The 17,288-nt window shown below is 41.3% G+C and overlaps 1 protein-coding gene across 2 annotated transcripts in view; it reads left to right on the forward strand.

Annotated features, from left to right (window-relative positions):
• The first annotated feature begins 8,891 nt into the window (after positions 1 to 8,891).
• The window catches only part of arhgef40 (Rho guanine nucleotide exchange factor (GEF) 40), a 43,124-nt gene continuing 34,727 nt past the window's right edge, over positions 8,892 to 17,288 (forward strand). For both annotated transcript variants that reach the window (XM_052459969.1, XM_052459970.1), the window contains exon 1: positions 8,892 to 9,210. In XM_052459969.1, coding sequence (XP_052315929.1) covers positions 9,208 to 9,210 — 3 coding nt within the window. In that variant the 5' untranslated portion in view covers positions 8,892 to 9,207. The remainder of the gene's footprint in view (positions 9,211 to 17,288) is intronic.

A 17,288-nucleotide genomic window follows, 5' to 3' on the forward strand; every position in this document is an offset into this window, starting at 1 on the left:
GGACACGTCTGGCACTGCAGGATTTGAGTCCCTGGCGGCGTAGTGTGTTACTGATGGTAGGCTTTGTTACTTTGGTCCCAGCTCTCTGCAGGTCATTCACTAGGTCCCCCCGTGTGGTTCTGGGATTTTTACTCACCGTTCTTGTGATCATTTTGACCCCATGGGGTGAGATCTTGCGTGGAGCCCCAGATCGAGGGAGATTATTAGTGGTCTTGTATGTCTTCCATTTCCTAATAATTGCTCCCACAGTTGATTTCTTCAAACCAAGCTGCTTACCTATTGCAGATTCAGTCTTCCCAGCCTGGTGCAGGTCTTCAATTTTGTTTCTGGTGTTCTTTGACAGCTCTTTGGTCATGGCCATAGTGGAGTTTGGGGTGTGACTGTTTGAGGTTGTGGACAGGTGTCTTTTATACTGATAACAAGTTCAAACAGGTGCCATTAATACAGGTAACGAGTGGAGGACAGAGGAGCCTCTTAAAGAAACAGTTGCAGGTCTGTGAGAGCCAGAAATCTTGCTTATTTGTCGGTGACCAAATACTTATTTTCCAACATAATTTGCAAATAAATTCATTAAAAATCCTACAATTTTTGATTTTCTGGATTTTTTCCCCCCTCATTTTGTCTGTCATAGTTGAAGTGTACCTATGATGAAAATTACAGGCCTCTCTCATATTTTTAAGTGGGAGAACTTGCACAAATGGTGGCTGACTAAATACTTTTTTGCCCCACTGTATTGATATATTCTTAATTCTATTCCTTTACTTAGATTTGTGTGTATTGTTGTGAAATTGTTAGATATGACTTTTTAGATATTAGTACACTATTGGAGCTCGAAACACAAGCATTTTGCTACACCCGCAATAAGATCTGCTAAACACGTGTATGTGACCAATAAGGATATGCTATGATATAATCCTTTGAGATACAGTTGTTGACCAGAATAAGCACACATAAAGCACACATAAACAGCAACATGTCTACGATTCACATATATACGGTAAATCTTAATCATTTTTGTATGTTTATTGGCATCACCCACAAGAAGTAATATTACAGTTTACTATAGAATACTACAGAACTTAGTGTAGTATCCCGCAATCATAGGGCTCCCGAGTGGCGCTGCGGTCTAAGGCACTGCATATCAATGCTATGGGCATCACTACAGATGCCCTGGTTCAATTCCAGGCTGTATCACAACTGGCCATGATTGGGAGTCCCATAGAGTGGCGTGCAATTGGCCCAGCATCGTACCGGTTTTGGCCAGTGTAGGCTGTCATTGTAAATAAGAATTTGTTCTAGGTAAATAAAGGTTACATTAAAAATAAAAAAAATGTGTAGTACTTACTATAGAATGTTGTAGCATACTGTATTTCATTTGCATATACCCTGCCCATTCGCCTCCCCCATGTCGCAATTTGTGCCAGCCATAAGTTAGAAACATACATTCACCATATATTGTGTTCCCTACCAGTTATCTCTTCCGACCTCAGTCCTACCTAAAAGTTATGGAAAATGTGTTCTTTTAGCATTTCTCCAGTAGCCTTCCTGAAGCCTCCAATTCTATATCAAAGATAATAAAACAAAAATACTATAGTAAATATTACAGTAATGTCTAGAAAAACACTACAGGAAATACTACAGTATAATACAGCACGCAACAACACCACAGTAAATACTACGGTGTAGTACAGCGCAAAAAACGCTACAGTAAATACTACAGTATTCTACAATCCGCAAAAAACAATACATGAATTACTATAGTATATGCTACAATTTCCTTTACAGTATACTGTAAATACTGCAGTGTACTACAGTAAATACTACAGTATTATACCATATTATACTGTAGTATTTTTCACGTGGGCAGTCAGAGTCTATGGTCCATTCCACAGATGGATAATTCAGGGTTCAGTGTATTGTAAGTAGTGTGAAAATTCAGTGTGTGCAATCCTCATTAATGTGTACATTTTATGCTCTTTGCTCAAATGTTTCATATGAGGCGACAGTACAGAATGTCAGCTTTTATTTGAGGGTATTTTCATACAGGTCTGTTTTACCGATTAGAAATGAAAGCCCTATGTATCTAGTCCCTCATTTGAAAAAGTCTTTGGACAAATTCATAAATAGTGTACTAAAGTAGTCAAAAGTTTAGTATTTGTCACCGTATTCATGGTACGCAATGACTACATCAAGCTTGTGACTCAAAAAACTTGTTGGATGCATTTGAAGTTTGTTTTGTTTGCGTTGTTTTGACCAACAGGAACTAAATGGTGAATAATTTATTGTCACTTACAGTAAATAAGATCAGAAGATGTTTCTGAACACTTCTACGTGAATGTGGACGCTACCATGATTATGGATAATCATGAATGAATCATGAACTATAAATGCAATATGCTAAGCTCTAATCATTGGTGACCACAGGAGGTCGCTGTTACATTTTGTAAGGCTGTATGTATGGGTGAGAAATGGGGCAATTCAGTAGGCCTACATAACATTGTTGGAACCGTATTCCCAGCGCTGGATTAAGAAATCATAGGCACCGGGTCTGTGTTTTTTTATAGCACCCCCCCCCCACACACACACACACACACACTTCCCGACACACCATTTTCTGGTAACAAATCCGTGCACCAAGATGCAATTTGACGCGTGGTAAATGTACTATTGAAGAAAAAGCCCCTTTATAATTAAGCCATAATCCAATTTGCAATGTGGCATAAGATACAGTTGAGCAGAGGCGTTTTTACGATTTCTACTCATGGGGAACATTTGTTCAGGGTCCAGAAAAAAAAGACTTTTAAAAATGCATTTCATGCAACTCTAAGTAATTTACATGGAAGAAGACATTAGCTGAATATTTTTTAATACCACACAAATGACCGAAATGAGTGGTTACTCTGACACAGACAAATTGAGATCAATCTGGTTTGGAATTTTAACAAACAATAGCCCAGGCCAATGAAGCAACACACCGATTGTGCAATAATAGGAGGCAATATATAGAGCATGTACTGTATATAGGCTACAGTAGGCTAGGGGAGACAGGGGATATTTGTAACACTCCCAATATCTCTAATCAGGAACAAGTGACAACTAACGACACCTGCCTCTGATTGAGAACCATACTAGGCTGAACACAGAAACCAACATAGAAAAACAAACATAGACTGCCCACCCCAACTCACGCCCTGACCATACTAAAACAAAGAATAAACTAACAGAACTATGGTCAGAACGTGACAACAAGCTACAATCATGTGACTCACTGTGCAGATGGTCAGTTTTAGTCCTCAACCATCATGTGAAGAAGCAAGACCCTGTGATAGACTCTGCAGATTTGATTGACAAACTCTGATTTTGAGGTACGGAATTCTTTTTATGACCCAATTCTTTTGTTGTTGTTGATGGCATCACCTGCTTTGTCATTAGATTCACCAAACTTATATCCGGTTTATAACCAGTGTGTGTAGTTATATTTGATGTAAGTTAGCCATGCTAAAGTTTGAACATGTAGCTAAAATTGAAGATAGCTAATGGCTGCAAGGGTCAGGGTTAGTTGTAACAAGCCTAAGAATGCCTGGGTTCTGGGAATGCAAATTATGGGCCCACCAAGCCTTGGGAATTAATTTTTTTTTTTTTTCCATTAGGAACACCACAAACATTCAATTGTTTAGTCCACATGTTGTTGTTTAGTTGTCAGATGTTGTTGTTTTGTTGAGAAGGGCCAGTTAATGGATCGTACTATTATGTTATTTCTGCTGCACAAAATGTTAAACATGGCAATGTGGTTCTCATGTTCTCAATAAAGGCGTATAATATTTCGTTGCATGTCATGATATATGATTTTTCTTTCAAACTGTTACATTTCACCCCAAGCTCTGTTACAACTGACCGGGGAGGTGGGATAAATTGTAACATTTCACTCGTTGTATATGTCGCGCTGGTATAAAGGGATCGGGAGACAGGCGCAGGAATGCGTAATAGGGTTTTTTATTTACCCAAATTACCACGTGGCATGTAAAGCCACGGGGACGAAGACCAAACAAACACGTATACAAGACACAGGGTTGAGACCCAAACAAAAGAGCAAGGAGTACCTCGAATAAATACACCGGGGCGAGACCCGTAACATACACTCACACAGTGATACCACACGGGACCAGACCCGTAACAAAACAGCACAGGTACTCACACAACCAACGGACATTGGAACAATAATCAATAAGACAATAGTGAACAAAGGGCACACTTATACAATTACTAATCAGGAGAATATGGGGACCAGGTGTGCGTAATGACAGTTCAGTTCCTAGAGGCTGGTGAGATAGTCAAAGACTCCGACCACCCTAGTCATAGACTGTTCTCTCTGCTACTGCCCAGCAAGCGGTTCTGAAGTGCCAAGTCCAGGTCCAAAAGGCCTCTTAACAGCTTCTGCCCCCGAGCCATAAGATTGCTGAACAATTAATCAAATGGTTACCTGGACTATTTACATTGACCCCCCCCTCCCCCTTTTTTTTACTCTGCTGCTACTCGCTGTTCATTATCTATGCATAGTCACTTTACCCCTTCCTACATGTACATATTACCTCAATTACCTCGACTAACCTGTATCCCCCCGTACATTGATTTGGTACCCCCTCTATATAACCTCGTTATTGTTACTCTTTTTTTTTTTTTTTAACCTTAGTTTATTTACTAAATATTTTCTTAACTCTTATTTTTCTTAACTGCATTGTTGATTAAGGCCTTGTAAAGTAAACATTTTACGTTAAGGTCTACCCACACATGTTGTATTAGCGCATGGGACCAATAAAAGATTTGATTTGAACGTATATGTTTGATTTATAGAGATAACACCTGTACCCATTTGTAGCAGACAGATGGAAGCTGTTCCTATCACATTTTGAATGTAGTAGCTCAAACCATTTCTGAGAAATTGACATAAATGCAAAAAGTGTTACAACCATCCCCGGTCTCCCCTAGTACATACAATTTCCAGTAGCACACTAACTCATGCACTCACCTAATAATGATGATGACGGTGATGGCCTGTGTGCGCATCTTGGCAATAGTCTTTCTCAAGACGAGCTACTTTGAAAAACAGTGCTGCTGTTTGCAAAAAAAATTAGAGTTGTTGGTTCTACAGACAGATTAGTCTGCTCTTTTAAGCAGTAGGCATTTGCTTTCCAAACTGTACGTTTTTCCCGCTACTGTATATTAACCATTTGCAAAAGGCAAACAGACAACCATAGAAATATCATCCATAGATGACAGTACTCATTCAGGTCAGGACTGGCAGCCATAGCTAGTGTAACAATCAGTTTAATAGTCAAATTGCCAGGGTTAGAGGTTCCAAAACCCTTCTATGGAACACATGTCTATGGCCACAATGCAACAGGCTGTATATGTGGTGTGCATGCTGGCCAGCCTTCCTAATGGAGGGCAACCCGTAACTGCCCAAATAAAGGAAACACTTGAGTAAATGAGGGATACAAATATGTCATGATGTGGTGTATTTGTCCTTGCATGGTTTAGGTCCCCTTGTAGAATCTATGCCAAGGCACATTGAAGATGTTCTGGCAGCTCGTGGTGGCCAAACACCCTCTTAAGACATTATCTTGCTGTTTTCTTTATTTAGGCAGTTGCCTGTATTTACTTGTGTTCAGATTTAATACAAAGTTATTTTTTTTAAATGAATGATCCTCTGTGGCTAAATTATGTTCTCTGGTGTATTTTGAACATTGAGTGCAGACTCATGTGGTTGGATGAAAAATATATCACATATATATATTTTCCATTTTTTGGGGGGGCGGGGGGAGGCTCTTGGGCCCCCTACGGGTTTGGGCCCTAACTCGGACTCATACAATTGACCAGTCAAATGTATTTATTACGCAGTTGTTATTTTTTATTTATCATAAGCAATAGACATTAATCCGGTGGAAATCTGTCCTTTGGTCTGCAGAGTCCAAATGTGACATTTTTGGTTCCAACCACCGTGTCTTTGTGAGACGCAGAGTAGGGGAATGAATTATCTCTGCATGTGTAGTTCCCACCGCGAAGCATGGAGGAGGAGGTGTGATGGTGTTTTGCTGGTGACACTGTCTGTGATTTATTTAGAATTCAAGACACACCTGGTCACCACAGCATTCTGCAGTGAAATCCCTTCCCATCTGGTTTGCACTTAGTGAGGGGGACCATCATTCGTTTTTCAACAGGACAATGACCCAACACACCTACAGGCTGTGTAAGGGCAATTTGGCCAAGAAGGGGAGTGATGGAGTGCTACATCAGATGACCTGGCCTCCACAATCACCCGAACCTCAACCCAATTGAGATGGTTTGGATGAGTTAGACCTCAGAGCGAAGGGAAAGCAGCCAACAAGTGCTCAGCATATGGAGGAACTCCTTCAAGACTGTTGGAAAAGGATGCCAGGTGAAGCTGGTTGATAAATAAAATCCAAATAACTTCACAGATCTTCAACACTGTTGAAGGAAACACTGTATCCCATGCTTGTTCAATGAACCATAAACAATTAATGAACATTCACCTGTGGAATGTTCGTTAAGACACTAACAGCTTGCAGACGGTAGGCAATTAATGTCACAGTTATGAAAACGTAGGACACTAAAGAGGCCTTTCTACTGACTCTGAAAAACACCAAAAAGAAGGGTCCCTGCTCATCTGAGTGAACGTGCCTTAGGCATACTGCAAGGAGGCATGAGGACTGCAGATGTGGCCAGGGCAATAAATTGCAATGTCCATACTGTGAGACGCCTAAAACAGCGCTACAGGGAGACAGGATGGACAGCTTATCGTCCTCGCTGTGGAAGACCACGTGTAACAACACCTGCACAGGATCGGTACATCTGAACATCACACCTGCGGGACAGGTACAGAATGACAACAACTGCCCGAGTTACACCAGCAACGCACAATCCCTCCATCAGTGCTCAGACTGTCCGCAATAGGCTGAGAGAGAATGGACTGAGGGCTTGTAGGCCTGTTGTAAGGCTGGTCCTCACCAGACATCACCGGCAACAACGTCGCCTATGGGCACAAACCCATCATCACTGGACCAGACAGGACTGGCAAAAAGTGCTCTTCACTGACGAGTCGTGGTTTTGTCTCACCAGGGGTGATGGTTGGATTCGTGTTTATAATCGAAGGAATGAGCGTTACACCGAGGCCTGGACTCTGGAGTGGGATCGATTTGGAGGTGGAGGGTCCATCATGGTCTGGGGCGGTGTGTCACAACATCATCGGACTGAGCTTGTTGTCATTGCAGACAATCTCAACGCTGTGCGTTACAGGGAAGACATCCTCCTCCCTCATGTGGTACCGTTACTGCAGGCTCATCCTGACATGACCATGTGTGTGATTTCCTGCAAGACAGGAATGTTAGTATTCTGCTATGGCCAACGAAGAGCCCAGATCTCAATCCCATTGAGCACGGAAGTTTACATACACTGGGGTTGGAGTCATTAAAACTCGTTTTTCAACCACTCCACAAATGTCTTGTTAACAAACTATAGTTTTGGCAAGTCAGTTAGGACATCTACTTTGTTCATGACACATGTCATTTTTCCAACAATTGTTTACAGACAGATTATTTGACTTATAATTCACTGTATCACAATTCCAGTGGGTCAGAAGTTTACATACAGTAAGTTCACTGTGCCTTTCAACAGCTCGGAAAATTCCAGAAAAGTATTTTATGGCTTTAGAAGCTTCTGATAGGCTAAGGTGTATGTATACTTCCAACTTCAACTGTATATATAATATATACTGTATATATTTCCTAAAACATTTTTTTTAAACGTTTTTTTTTTTTTTCTACCTCTTGGTCCAGGGGCTTCAGCCCCAGTAATTAATCCCCCCTGCATTAATCCATTAATCCGGCACTACATATTCCCATTCTCATTCTCATTCATTCATAACAACATTGTATTGTAAACCTTGTATACAAAATAATCTCTTTTCAAAATAATTGATTTGGATGTTGAGGTATCAGCAAGTGGTGCAGTGCATTCGGAAAGTATTCAGACGCCTTTACTTTTTTTCCAGCATTTTGTTACATTACAGCCTTGTTCTAAAATGGATTATACTTTTTCTTCCTCATCAATATACACACATTACCCGATAATGACAAAGCAAAAACTGTTATTTAGAATTTAAAAAAATATATTAAATAAAAAACTGAAATATCATATTTACTTCAGTATTCAGACCCTTTACTCAGTACTTTGTTAAAGCACATTTGACAGTGATTAATAACCCATTCAGCACTAGAATACATTTTTGTCTGCTTGGTTATTAAACTCGGTTAACTAAAATCTCGCGTAATCGGTCATTACCTGGCCAATATGGGTTCGCTATTTTAAACTAGGTCTACAGTGTAAGTATATAATCTATCCTGGATATTAAAGATCATTTTGTATAAGGAATAAGAGGTACAATCCCTGTATGTAAAGACAACACGATTCTCTGTGAAATAAATACAAAACATCCTACCTGCGTGGTCTTAAAGTTTGGAACATTTACCATCTACGAGAACTTTGAATGCATGCTTTATGATAAAGTTTCAAAGTGTGCGTGTAATTCCTACGCCTATAAACCAAGAAAATGAAGGTTAATTTAACGAGCAAATATCAAATGCGCTAATCGTGGTATAAAATTAGCATCAATAAACATAATGTAATTACATGTGGGTGGAGTGACAACGTTTGATTGTTTATTCATTTCTTTAACGCTGGAGGAAAAAATGGAAAGTTTGAGTGGAGCCCCGGCGGTTGAAAGTCAGACTGTAGCTCTCTTGTTAACTGTGTGAGGCGCACGGAGAGAGGGAGGAGAGGGAGGGGTGTGGGACCAACATTAGGAGACAGGGAGGGGGAAAAAAATTGTACACGCTTGCCTTGCAGAATCGGAAATAACGGCAGAGGCGGAGATTGACCGGGAAGACCGTGCGACGCCAATCATATTGTTTTCTCTTGCATGTTGTCTGTGAAACAAAAGTTCTCAGTCACAACCGACAACACACTACCCGACCACGTTGCGGGACTACAACGGATTTAACGGGTCATTGGAATAGGGGAATATTCTTGCGTGGAGACATTTATATAGTCTCTATAGCAGTGGATGGTTGGAGGAAGCGGGTCCAGGAAAGTCACAGACGACAATGTAGGCAGCCCAGCCGGAGTCATATCATGGTAAGTCCCTTCTGTTCTGCAGACTGTAGCCTAGGTATGTAGAAACAGGCGGCCATAGTTTCCTGCCTGGCCTGCTTTTATACCCGAAACAACTATAATGGAAAATAATGCAGTTTTAACGAAATGAAAAAGCAAGTAAAATCATATACTATTTGATGTTATAGGCCTATAGACCATAGAGTAGTGGCTATAGGTTATTCTTGCTATTGTCCTAGACATAGCCTATCTATCAGTATAATCACGACTTTGTTAATGGAACGTTGCAGGCTAGTTTATAGGCCACTATGTAGTTTAGACATTGCAATAAAGAGTTTAACTTTAACTTGCCGCCTCTCTTTGCAGATATGTGCTCGTTTCCCCCTTAAACAAACATGGAAATTCCCTAACAGCAAACTAGCCTGTCGCGTTGAATTTAATGCGCCCTCCTCTTTAAATAGCCTGTCGATGTTCAGCATAGATGCAATGTTTAGGTATAGGAATTTAAATGTAGGTTTTTATCTCAGTGTGTAGGCTATTGCATACGCATTGACACGGCGTTAAAGCTGCATGCTACATATTAGGGCTAAATTGTGATGGTAGGAAAGTCTTCTCCATGTTTTCATCATTATGTCTATTTCGAGACTGGATCATTAAGGAGTGAGCAATGGAACAGTCACCGAGACCTCTGTATAACAATACCACTACTGTTCTTCTTTTGACACCCAGACTTCAATTGTTACCACTATTTTTGACAGACTGTTAGAGAAAGGGCGAGACAGAGAGAGAGGGGGGGTGGAGTGGAGACAGACAGACATAGAGAGAGATAAACAGGCTCACAAGAGAGAGAAACAGAGAGGGAGAGCGAGATGGACAGAATTAGCTCTTTTACGGTTTCTCCCGCTGTGGACTGGGTGGAGCCGCCTGGCAACTGTGAGACAGAGACAGACAGAAAGAGTGAGTGAGAGAAGAGAGAACTAGAGGGAGAGAGGGGAAGGGGGTGGGGACTTTTAAGAGAACTTGGAGAGTAGCGACAGTGGTTTGGGTGATGACGCATTTTCCACATTGGACCTGAAATAAAGAAAGAGAGGGAGTGAGAAAGAAGAACAAGGGATGGAGGGAATGCAGGGGAGTGAGAACATGAGTAGAGGGATTTTATTTCTCTGTTTATGAAGAGGCAGAGTTTGGAGGAGAGATGGAGAGGGGGATGGAAACACCACTTGCGCCACTAAACCTCAACTTGATCTATCTCTCTCTCTTTTTTCTATCATTCTTCTTTCTCTCTTTCTCTTTCTGTCTTTCTCTCTCACACACATGCACACGTGCAAAATCGCATGTGATATTACATGCAAACGTGACACTGATGCAAGCATACAAATACACACACACACACACACACACACACACACACATGCAACTGATGCAAGCGTACACACACACACAATCACACACACACACACACACACACACACACACACACACACACACACACACACACACACACACACACACACACACACACACACACACACACACACACACACACACACACACACTGAGAGTAATTCTCAGTGCCAGACGGCATTCCATTGCCTTGTCTCTAGTTATTTTGAAACACTTAGGGGACATGCCAGTCTGACCAATCAAGGCAAGGGGGATAATCACAAGACAAACTGTGGTGAAAGGCTGAGATGAGGCAAAGACAGGGATGAGGAGGAGAGGTGACAGAATGAGAATGATTATTGAGATGCGAATTCAACATATCAATGATTCATTTGTAGACAAACTGGAATGAAAGCCAGACAAAGTCAGTGGCCCGAAAGACACATCTCCTTCAAATGTTGACATTTAGTTACATTAACAACCAAACACAATTCAATAGCACTTTTGCAGTGCAGTAAATAGCCTATGAACTATTAACAAATGATATGTAGGATTAACATCTCCAACTAAACCCAAAATAAACATTAAAGAATAGGATTAAGCCAGTGGATCAGATGAATCCACCCAAGCCTTAGATATCCTGTAAATGTCGATATTCAATATGACTTTTGTAATACCGTAAGTAAATAGCCTAAAGTTAAGGCTATCTCACAAACAATATAACAGTATTCATTCAACCGTAAAATGAGTAACACATCCATGGCCACATTCTGACATTAGCCTACTGTAACTATACATGTCTTCTTATGTTATCATAGAAAGTGTTCCTGTTCAAGATAACATGCAAATGAGGCAGGTCTGTGGAGATGTTCATAATTGCTATAATCATCTGTGCAGAATCTCGAACTGCATTGATCATTTGCACTATGTACTTTTAATGTAATCTCATCTGCAATCCAGGTCATTTGATTGTGCTATTAGATGAAGCACAGTGATAACACATTAAGTTGTTGTGTTAAAACAAAATATCTGACATTGTTTGTTTCACTGGAATGTGGCTGTGCTTTCAAATGGTTGAAAGGATAGCGATAAAACACTTGAGAATTCTGCAAACGTCTTGCTGTCTTTTTGAGTGGGTGAATGAAGGTTGTAATCGCGTTTGCAAATGTCTCAACCAAATATTACCTAGATTTCCACGTTGAAATGGCGTGGTGTGCCCAGTGGGTTTCCCTCTCATGGTTTTTGTTATTTAGGGGGATTCGGGAGAGGAAATCAGTATCTTTATAGACTGCCTTCCATCTCACTCTCACTCCCTCCCTTTTCTATCTCCCTCGCCTTCATCCCTCTCGCTCTTTACATCTGGTTCATATCACTATTGTTTCCCATCCATCTCTCCAAGTAGTTTAGCCTCCTCCTTCTCTCTCTTAGCCCCCCATCTCTCTCTCTCTCTCTCGCTTCGTCTCTCCACCTCTGACTTTTCCTCTGCACTCTTTTATCTCCCCCTCTCTCCCTTTTCTCTTTCTCTGCCAAGCATCTGTTTGGAGGGCTCCTCTAGCCTGTCTTCCGTTCCAGGGCTGTGTGCTGCATGCAGGAGAGAAAGGCAGGAAGTCTGACGGAAGAATGACATACCCGTGCCCTGACCATGCAGAGGCCTCCAGAATAATCACTACAGAGTACACACACACACACACATATGGACACACATATGCACAGAGTTGTGGAAAAAAAAAACGTTATTTTTGCATATTTTGGACACTGAATGTTTGTATATCTTCACCCAAAACCTAATATTAGATAAAGGGAACCTGAGTGAATAAATAACACAACATTTGGATCATTATTTTAATTATGTTATAAACAAAGTTACGCAACACCCAATACCCCTGTGTGAAAAAGTAATTTCCCCCTTACACTCAATAGCTAGAGTGGCATCTCTAGCTGCACCGGCTGCGACCAAACACTTCCTGTTGTTGTTGATCATTTCAGGTGCTGCCACAACATTTCAATCGGGTATAGGTCTGGGCTTTGACTTACTGGTGTGTTTCGGGATCAGTGTCTTGCTGCATGATCCAGCTGTGCTTTAGCTCCTGCTCACGGATGGGTTGCCTGAATGCATGGTTCCTTCAGTGATGGCAAGTCATCCAGGTTCTGAGGCTCGCCTAGCACTGCATTCCACAGTAAAGAGCCTCATACCAACGGTCAAGCATGGTGGTGGTAGTGTGATGGTTTGCAGCCTCACGACCTGGACGACTTGACGTCATTGAGGGAACCATGAACGCTGCTCGGTATCAGGAGAATGAAGGAGAATGTCAGGGCCTTCCGTCCGTGAGCTGAAGCGCACCTGAGTCATGCATTTCTCCACAGCGATGTGAGTGAATGATCAACAACTACAGGAAGTGTTTTGTTGCATTCATTGCAGCTAAAAGAGGCACAACCAGTTATTGAGTATAAGGAGGCAATTACTTTTTCACACGGGGGCATTGGGTGTTGCATAACTTTGTTAATAAAATACAAATAATGATCCAAATGTTGTGTTATTTATTCACTCAGGTTCCCTTTATCTAATATTAGGGTTTGGGTGAAGATATACAAACATTCAGTGTAAAAAGATATGCAAAAATAGACAAAAACAGAAAGGGGGAAGTACTTTTTCACAGCACATTATGCACACAGCCACACACACATACACACACACACACATGGACACACATGCATGTATACACACACACACACACACACACACACACACACACACACACACACACACACACACACACACACACACACACACACACACACACACACACACACACACACACACACACACACACACACACACACACACACACACACACACACATTCACACCCTTGTACGCGCTAACCTGCCCTGGAGAACCAAAGCACAGCCCAGACAAAACACATCTAGCCACTTAGTTAAGATGGAAAGCCTCACTCGGAGGGAACTATTTCCTTCTACATTTTACATTTACCCATAGAGTTCTGGTCAAAAATAGTGCACTCTATGGATAATAGTTTGCCATTTGGGATGCAAGCAGAGACTCTGTTTCAGAGGAATGAGGGCATTAGAGCTGTACTTTGTATACCCTTTATTTTACTACAGGAAGTCACATAGCGATAAAGAATACATTTCCCAAGGTAAATCTAGGCCCGGAATAGGTTCGCGTAACCAGAAACGTTACAATGGGACGTGGCAATAGCATTAAGCGTTACACATATACGCACTAACATTCAACTGTACAGAGTATACATGTTTTGCTGTTGAGTCTGTGGAATGGATATTCATAGCATTCGGAAACCATAGTAAACAGTAGGCCTGCACTCTGTTGTACTGTAACTTGATAATGATCCATTTCTTTCTTTAGAAATATATATCGTAGATCAAAACATTGAATGTTGGATGTACATGAAACACTAGTAGGCAATACATCCGTCTGTTATTGGTAGGGTTAGGGTTAATAATAACTTCATGAGGCTGTTTTCATACATTGTAGTGCTCAAAACATTGCGATGAGACAAATATGGCGAGGCTTAGGGCTTAGAGCAGCGGTACCATGCAGAAGGACAGTGTTGCATCCAGAGGGAGTTGGTGAAGAAAGATGATTTGGCTTTTTTTTTAAATGCACATAAAGTTACATGGACTCATTCTGTGTGAAATAATAGGAGTTGACAGGATTTGTTTGATGACTACCGTTTCCTCTGTCCCCCGTACATACAACATCTGTATAAGTCCCTCAGTCAAGTATTGAATTTCAGGCACAGATTCAACTACAAAGACCAGGGAGCTTTTTTTTTTCCCGAAAGCCTCATAAAGAAGGGAAGTGATAGATGGGTAACGATAATGAATCAGACATTGAATATCTCTTTAAGCATGGTCAAGATGAGAATTATGCTGAGGAAACTCAACGGGATGGAGCGAGGCACAGGTTATGTCCTAGAGGAAGACCTGCTTCAGTCTGCTTCACACCAGACACTGGGAGAGGAATTCACCTTTCAGCAGGACAATAACCGACAACACAAGGCCAAAGCGGGAGTTGCTTACCAAGAAGACAGTGAACGTTCCTGAGTGGCCAAGTTACAGTTTTGACTAAAATGTTCTTGAAAATCGATGCCAAGAAGTAAAAATAGATGTCTAGCCATGTTTCCCAACACTTTGACAGAACTTGAAGAATTTTAAAAAGAATAATGGGCAAATATTTCACAATCCAGGTGGGCAAAGCTTTTAGAGACTTACCTAAGACGATTCACAGCTGCAATCGCTGCCAAAGGTGTCTCTAACATGCACTGACTCAGGGGGCGAATACTTATCCAGTCGAGGTATATTAGTGTTTCCATTCATCTTTAAAAAGTGTTAGAATTGTTCTTCCACTTTGGCATAACAGAGTATTTTGTGTAGATTGTTGGTAGAAAATGACAAGTAAATCCCTTTTAATCCTACTTGGTTAACACAATAAAATGTAAAGAAGTCCAAGAGGGTGAATACTTACTGTGTGATACTACTGCTCATTCAGCGATCCCCCTTCACAGTGTGGAGTATGTCGATATTATGCAGATTATGCAGAGTGTGGAGTAAGTATGCAGAGATTATTCAGAGCGTGGAGTAAGTATGCAGATATTATGCAGATTATGCAGAGCGTGGAGTAAGTATGCAGATATTATGCAGTGTTGAGTAAGTATGCAGATATTATGCAGATTATGCAGAGCGTGGAGTAAGTATGCAGATATTATGCAGAGTGTTGAGTAAGTATGCAGATATTATGCAGATTATGCAGAGCGTGGAGTAAGTATGCAGATATTTGGAATATGTAGCTAGAATGTACCGTATCTAAACTGGGACTGGCATTATTTGAATTGGGAGCTTACACTTATTTGAAGTGCACTTCTCAGGAGTAGTCAGCAGTAGGTCGTAGACTCTGTACCCTTTTACAGCATTTATCTCTACTCAGAGCGCAACTGATTCGTGACTGATTTAACCTGGTCCCAGATCTGTTTGTACTGTATTGCTAAGGCAATATTACGGCAAATGTCATGCAAAACAGCTTAAACAGATCTGGGACCAGGCTAGTGTTGATATATAATCAATCTTCAACCAATTACTCCTATAGACTCCCCAAGTTCATATTACAGATGATGCATGAACTCTAGTTAGAGTAATCAATGGTTGGAATCACCTACAGTAAATAATTTGTCTCTGCAGCTTGAATAGTTAATTAGGGCTGTTTATCTTATTAAGTCCTGACCTGGGCTAAGTAGAATCATTCATGCCACTGACCCCGAACAACATCTGCTGACCTCTTAGATTAATTTCAAGTGTAGAAAAAAGTTATTTTGTGTAAAACAGTTCGTACTCCTAGCTCTGCTCTAGGTCTGTTCTCTCTCTATAGCTCTCTTTCTTATTCTGGTTCTCATCCTCTCTCTCTCTCTCTCTTCCTCTCTGTATCCTCTCTCTCTCTCTCTCTCTTTCTCTCCTGCTTTCTCGCTATCTCTCCCTCTCTCTTTCTCTCTCTCTGCCTCTCATTTGACTGTTAGTCCACTTCCAATTCTTTTGGCCACATTCTTTCACAGTTTGTTTTTCTTTCGCTCCCTCCATCCCCCCTTTTCCAATCTTTCCCCCCTCTCTCTCCCAGAAACCCCCTCCCGGCCCTCTCTCCCCAGCCGTCCTTTTCTTTTTCCACACACTTGTTTTACCATTCCTCCTTTCTTTCTTTCTTTCTTTTTCTCTTTCTTTCTCAGTCTTTCTTTACCCATCAAAATAAGTATTTTCTAGAAGCTAGGCACAATATGCTTTCTGTGAGGGGGATCTCACCATAATTATTGTCAGATGACTGTGAGATTATGAGAGAGGGAGAAAGAAAGTAGGAGAGATGAATTGGGAGAGTATGGAGAAAGGAGGGAAAATGATGAAAGAAGAACGGTAGAAGAGGAAACATGGAGAGAGGGAGGGAGGGAGGTAGGAAGAGAGAAAAAAAGGTTATGGGTCGCCATGCCAACAGTCCTGTATAAAAATAAACAGTGTGCTGCTCGCTCTCTACTCTGTCACCCTCCACCTCTCTGGCAGACCTATCGTGTGTGTGTGCATGTGCCTCTGTGTGCATGCGCGTGTATACGTGGATGAGTGTGCGAGTGCGTGTGTGTGTGCGAGTGCGTGTGTGTGTGCATGTGCCCGTGCGAGTGCGTGCTTGCGTGTGTGTGTGTGTGTGTGTGTGTGTGTGTGTGTGTGTGTGTGTGTGTGTGTGTGTGTGTGTGTGTGTGTGTGTGTGTGTGAGAGAGAGAGAGAGAGAATGAGCGAGACTGAGTTAGTGAATAGGAGTGGGAGCCCAATCTGTGCACTATATACAGTACTAGTCAAAAGTTTGGACACACCTACTCATTCAAGGGTTTTTCTTTATTTGTACTATTTTCGACATTGTAAAATAATAGTGAAGACATCAAAACTATTAAATAACACATATGGAATCATGTAGTAACCAAAAAACTGTTAAACAAATCAAAATATATTTAATATTTTAGATTCTTCAAAGTAGCCACCCCCACACTCTTGGCATTCTCTCAACCAGTTTCACCTGGAATGCTTTTCCAACAGTCTTGAAGGAGTGCCCACATATGCTGAGCACTTGTTGACTGCTTTTCTTTCACTCTACGGTCCGACCCATCCCAACCCATCTCAATTGGGTTGAGGTCGGGTGATTGTGGACGCCAG

Source organism: Oncorhynchus keta, chromosome 13 (assembly GCF_023373465.1).
Source record: "Oncorhynchus keta strain PuntledgeMale-10-30-2019 chromosome 13, Oket_V2, whole genome shotgun sequence".
Classification (NCBI taxonomy): domain Eukaryota; kingdom Metazoa; phylum Chordata; class Actinopteri; order Salmoniformes; family Salmonidae; genus Oncorhynchus; species Oncorhynchus keta.